The 6,116-nt window shown below is 43.3% G+C and overlaps 1 protein-coding gene across 1 annotated transcript in view; it reads left to right on the forward strand.

Moving 5' to 3' along the window:
* SHQ1 (SHQ1, H/ACA ribonucleoprotein assembly factor) overlaps positions 1–3,882 on the forward strand; it is an 89,207-nt gene extending 85,325 nt beyond the window's left edge. Inside the window, exon 11 of the mRNA XM_010987399.3 lies at positions 2,587–3,882. Coding sequence (XP_010985701.3) covers positions 2,587–3,139 — 553 coding nt within the window. The 3' untranslated portion in view covers positions 3,140–3,882. The remainder of the gene's footprint in view (positions 1–2,586) is intronic.
* Positions 3,883–6,116: the final 2,234 nt, after the last annotated feature.

Consider the following 6,116-nt stretch of genomic DNA (forward strand, 5'->3'; position numbering starts at 1 on the left):
TTCAGAGCCTGGGTATTCCTGGGGGGCCCTGTGGCAGTAGATACAGAGCCCTGGAGCTCAGAGGTGTGGGCTTTCTGTCCCGACTGCCCCATCCACTGGGTGAACTTGAAGTTCAGCAGGTCTCCTAACCTCTCCAAGCTTCTTTCTCGTCATCTGTCACGTGGGGATGAAAATGAAGCTGATTCATGGGGTTGTTGTCTGCAGGAGCCAGTGCAGTGATGTTTGTGGAGTATCATCCTTCGCAAATTGTTGGAAGTATTTATTGTGGCTGTTAAAAAATGTAAGATGTGGGTCACTGAACTGTCAAAGCTTTTATTTTGAAATATTATTTTCACATTATAATTTAATAAGAGGCATTGTCTTCTCTCCCAAGTTCCTTGCTCTTTATCTCTTAAAGCTATGTGTCACCCAGAGAGGAGGACCTTTTTCATTGAAAAAGACGGCAGTGAACTAGTTCTTAGATGCTGGCAGGACCTTGGGGCAAAGAGGTTTTAAACTGGTCCATGAGCTCTGACCAGATCCTTGACCACTGGTAGCCACAGCTTCAGAATATATGGTGGCATCATCTATAGCTGTTTTGGACATGGATGCAGGTTATATTGCAGCCGTCTTAAGAACTGTGCTCTTAAAGATGTCTTAAACTGACCAGAGTTCACCCAGAGTTAACAGCCCTTTGGTGAATCATTAACCAACTCCAGCAGATCTCACCTGAGTTTTCCTCTTTACCCTGGACCATCTTTCCTTTTCTAAGCTCTGGCAATTCCAGCACCGAAACATAGGGCTTTCCTTGCTTAAGAGAAAGTTGCCCATCCATGATGGCCATTGTCTTTGTCCAACCCACCCTCGGACACTGACTGCACTGGGGCTTCTGGGGCCTGATTACTCTTGTGGAGAGACCTGGGGGTGGGGTAGGGGTGAGGGAAGCATCCCTGTACAAAGTCACTATTACGCTAAACATTTTGAGACAGAAGGGTCTCAGGTACATCCAGGCATTTAGATGAAAATCACCATCCAGCACTTCAGCTCTGTTGAAATGAAGCCTCACTTCCTCAATATTATGGGATGGATTATGCTTTGATGGATGAATTTATCCTGTGAACTCGGCTCATCTAGTTTGTCTCAAGCCACTCATTTATTTTTGGAGTTAGGGAAACACAGAAGCCAGGTCAACACGTGTGCCGTTCTCACTCTGCCACTTTTTTCCAGTTGCCGCACCAGATCTTCCTCTATAGAACAGCAAAGACAGCGTTTTTGGAGAACTGCCGTAAGCTTTATGTTGCTTCAAAAACCAAACGAAAATACATCCAAGTTAATGAAAAAGTTTATTCAGTTTAATGTCATGTTACAAATTCAGGGGAAAATATCCTCTCAAGTACCATGAGGTGGTTTTCTGCCCAAAATAAAAAGCACTCCATGCTGCTCCCTAACGTTGCTCTTCTTTCTTAAACAATATGCGGTGAAAAGTCTCCCTCTCACCACCGTCCTCCACCTTTCCAGTTCCCGTTGTGCTCCCGCCACATAAATGAGTGTTTTCTGTAGCTCTCCAGAGTTCACGGGTAAGTGTCCAAGCAAATACAAGTGTGCTTTTATTTCTTCACTCTTTTGTTTGTTTAACATAGAATGCAGCATGTACACCTGGCAGGCCTTTTGTTGTTGTTGTCTATCTGGGTGCGCCCGTGGAGAGCTCCGTCGGCTACATCGCTGTAGACTTTTCCTTCGTGTGGACACCACCAGCCTAACCAGTACCATGGTGATGGTCATTTGGTTGTTTCTTACTTTGGAGTATTAAAAACAACGCCACAGCAAATAATCTGGAACCTGTGTCATGTAGCATATGTGTTTAATTTCCAGATGTGGTGTTGCTGGGTCAAGGGTGTGGACGTTTTCAGTTTTGAAAGTTATTGCTGGATTTTCCAGCATCGGGCTTGTTTACTCTCACCAGCAGTGTATGAAAGTGCCTTTCCTCCACAGCCTTGCTAGCAGGGTTACCAAATGTTCGGATTTTTGCCAATCTGATAAATGAGAAATATATCTTGGGATGACTTTAATTTGTGTTTCTCTTATTTTGTTCAACATCTCTTGACATATTTAAGAGTTATTTGTATTTCTTTTTGTGAGAATTGGCTGCCTGTGTCTTCTGCGCATTTTTCCGATGGATTGTTATCTCCATTTTTAACAACTCTCTTAGGAGAATTAGGCCTTGCTTTGTGATATGAATTGCAATTTTTTTTTTTCAATTTTGCATTACCTTTTGACTTTTCTTATGTGTTTCTTTTTCCCTACAGAATTGTTGCTTTTTATTAGGCGAATTTATCAATCTTTACCTTTCCTTTGTGGTTTCTGGATTTTGAGCCATAGTCAGGAAGGCCTTCCTTATTCTAGGGTCATAAAGGAAATCTCCTGCGTCTCCCTGTAATACTTGGTTCATTTTTGACATTTATGTCCTTGGTCTGTTTGGGGATTTATCCTGGTGTACCATGTGAGGTGTGGATCCAGCTTTATTTGGTTATTTCTTTAAACTTTGTACCCTGTTGCCTCAGGCCAATTAAAATGGTCCTGACATTTCTTCTTGAAATGGTTTTCAAGGTCCAAAAAGTTGGCAGCTCTTGCAGAAGCCCTAAAGGAAGCATCCCTGACCAAGGCCCAGCTGGGATTAGAGCTAGAGGAACTGGAAGCAGCAGCACTTCTGGTCCAGGAGGAAGAAACTGCATCAAAAGCAGCGGCCCATTCCATTTCCAGGCAGCAGATACCTGCCTCCAGTTCTGAGACCAGCGATTCAGAGGAATCAGACAGCACCGCATCATCTGAGACTGAAGACTCAGACTCTGAGCAGGAGGAGTCCAGAGGCAGTGAACCCGAGGCAGGAAATGCCTTGCTTGGTCTCTTTGCTGAGAAGAGCGGTGCTGCCCTGCTCTGGGATGCTGGTGTTGGGGGTACAGCCTTGGCCCTCCCGGGCTCTGATGTTGGCCAGGGGAAGCCGCTTGCCCCTTCCTGGGCTCCTGGAGCATCTGGGCCTCTGATCCAGGAGCTCGGAGAGCAACTGGAGACGACAGTCCACGTTTCCGAGCCCAAGGGCTCTGCTGCTGGAAAGCAGGGTGGTGTGCGGGGGAGAGACGGCCGGCAGACGCCAGAGGATTGACTTTGAGTGGTCTCATCCGTTGTTCCGAATTAGGACAGATTTGATTTTGTTTACTGGGTCAGAATTCTTCCTTTTCACCTGTACTTTTCCTTAGTGGATACAGCATTGGTTGTCATGTATAATTTTGATAACTGTTGGTTTTCTTGTTGCACTTTTAAAAACAAAGTTCTAAAGTGTTTTTTTATTCAAGTGTAATTAATATTTGAAAGTGAAAATAATATTTCTGCCAGAATCTCTAGAATGTAAAGCCCATTAATATTTTTAATAGCTTTATGGAGATAAGTTAGATATACAATAAACTGCATCTGTCTAAAGTGTACAGTGTGGTGTGTGTTGACTGGTGCGTACACCAAGTGAAACCTGCCGTCAGAATGCCCTGCCTGCCCGTCATCTGCCATCTCCAAGTGTCCTCCTGCCTCTTCGCTACCCCCTCCCACCCCCAGCCCCCACCTGTCACCCCCCATTCCCCAAGGCAAGCATCACCCATCTGCTCTCTGTCACTGTACATTAGTTTGCATTTCCTACAATTTAATGTAAATTGAATCATATAAAATGTACTCTTCTTTATCAGATTTATTTCATTCGGTATAATTATTTTGAGATTCATCAATGTGGCATATATCAGGGTTTTTTGTTCTTTTTTTGTTTGTTTGTTTCTTTACCATATCTGAGCAATATTTCATTAAATGGACATTTGGGTTGTTTCCAGCTTTTGGCTGTTACAAATAAAGCTGTTACGAACATTTGTGTGCAAGTCTTTGTGTGGACATATGCTTTCGTTTCTCTTAGGTAAACATCTAGGAGTGGAATGATGGAGCCGTATGGTAGGTGTATGTTTAACAGTTTAAGAAACCACCAAACTGTTTTCCAAAGTGGCTGTACCATTTTACACTCCCACCAGCCCCATGTGAGAGTCTCTGTTATTTCGCATGCTTGTCATCGCTTGGTACATTTTACCATTTTAATAGGTGTGATGTGGTATCTCATTGTGGTTTTAATTTGCATTTTTAAGACTTCTAATGTTGAGCATCTTTTCATATGCATACTTGTCATCCACATTTCTTTGGTGAAGTGTCTGTTCAAATCTCTTGCCAATTTGCTGGGCTGCTGTTCTTATTCTTGAGTTTGAAGAGTTCTTTATAAATTCTAGATACTATTCCTCAGATGAGTCATCTTTGCATGCCTGATAATCTTTGATTGGGTGCCAAACTTTGTGAATTTTACCTTGTTGGGTGCTGAATATGTACTCTTATTAAGTATTTTTTAGCTTTTGGGGGAATGCAGTTAAGTTACTTGGAAATAGTTTGATCCTTGTGGGTCTTGCAGGCCTCAAACAGTGCTGAGTCTAGGACAAAACTGTTTGCCAGTCCTCAGGGGAGATTTTCCCTTGCCCCCTGGATTATGAGTTTTCCAGTCTGGCTGATGGAAATAGGCACCTGTGTGAGTGCTGAGCTCTGTGCCCTCTAATCCTTTCACGTGGTTCTGTCCTGGCTTCATTTTCATGCTTTTCTCAGTAAGTTCTCTACCCTCTCCAGATACCTGAGGTTCTCTGCAGCTCTTTCCTCTCCTGGATGCTGTCCTGCAAACTCTAGGTGCCTTGATCTCCCCAAGGCCCCAGCTCTGTGTCCTGAACTCCAAAGTCCCTTGGGTTCTGCCTGGGTTGCCCTCCCTGTGCATCTGGACAGTCTTCCAAGGCAGTAGGTGAGGCCGTCACACTGCTCTCGAGTTTGTCTTCCATCCTTCGGGGTCACTGTCTTCCACTGCCTGATGTCCAGTGTTGTGAAAACCATTGTTTCACGTATGATATCTGTTTTTCTTTTTTGGTTACATCAGGAGGGAGAGTAGATCTGGTTCCTGTTACTCCATCTTGATTGGAAACGCAAGTCTCCATCAATATTTTAAATGTGAATTTTCCCACTTGAGTGTACGCTCTCAGGGAGGTGTCTGTGTCGTGTCTTGTTACCCCTGAGTCATCAGCGCCCGTGTTCTCAGCACTCCATAAATATTTGTTGAATGAATAAACAAATTGAATAAACCAGTTTGCTTTGGGGAGGAAATGAAATGAAATCTGATACGTATTCATCTCAGTAGCATTTTTATTTCAGGAAAGGCTATGATCCCTTTTACTCTGGGTATAATACATAGGTTTTGAGAATTTGTATTTCCACTCTAAATTCCAGTTGTATTAACAGAAGAGTTGGAGTGACTGTGCCATTTGACACGCATGTTAACTCCTGAACACTATAACAGCTTTGTTACAATGTGTTCGAGACTTTTCTCAGGCTCCCTGGAGAGCTTCAAAATCCCTGTGACCATTGAAAATGCATTTCTCCTCAGTAGCACATGGCCTGAAGCCAGTTTGAAAATGCATTATCTGTTACTCCCCTCACTTACTTCTCCTAACGTGAGATTGAGCAAACCCACTCTTGTCTGAAAGTTTAAAGTAGTGGAAAATTTTCCTTCCATCAGCTTCTGTCCTTACATAGGAATCTAAACAGGATCTTCTTCAGTGAGACTTGTCTTGGGTGGAAAAACCTGTTACCCCTTTTCTCAAAGAATAGGCAAACATGATCCTTCCTGGCCATCCTCAAAGCCAAGGAACCCACTGAACAACTCATGAGTTTTAAAGACAACGTGAGTGAGCGAGCGCCTTAATTTTAAATTCCATGTATGTGGCGTTTCTTTTACCCTCTATTCACAGATGGTTAAAACTTTGATATACTATAGTACTCTGTCTCTGTTTAAGATGACTTTAAAACACTGGTGCTGACTTTTATTTATTTTTTTTTAACTAGACAACCTGCCAGGCAACTCTAAGGATCTCTTGTAACCATGTGCGTTTCCCAAGATCCCTTGGTAATAGAAGAAAAAAATAGTAGAAAAAATAAGGAAAGCACAGGGAGGAGGGCTTAGCAACTGCCTAGCCGCAGCTCAGTGGGAAGAACCAAGGCTTTGGGGCTGGAGAGACGAGGCATTG

The sequence above is a fragment of the Camelus dromedarius genome, chromosome 17 (genome assembly GCF_036321535.1).
Source record: "Camelus dromedarius isolate mCamDro1 chromosome 17, mCamDro1.pat, whole genome shotgun sequence".
NCBI classification, from domain to species: Eukaryota; Metazoa; Chordata; class Mammalia; order Artiodactyla; family Camelidae; genus Camelus; species Camelus dromedarius.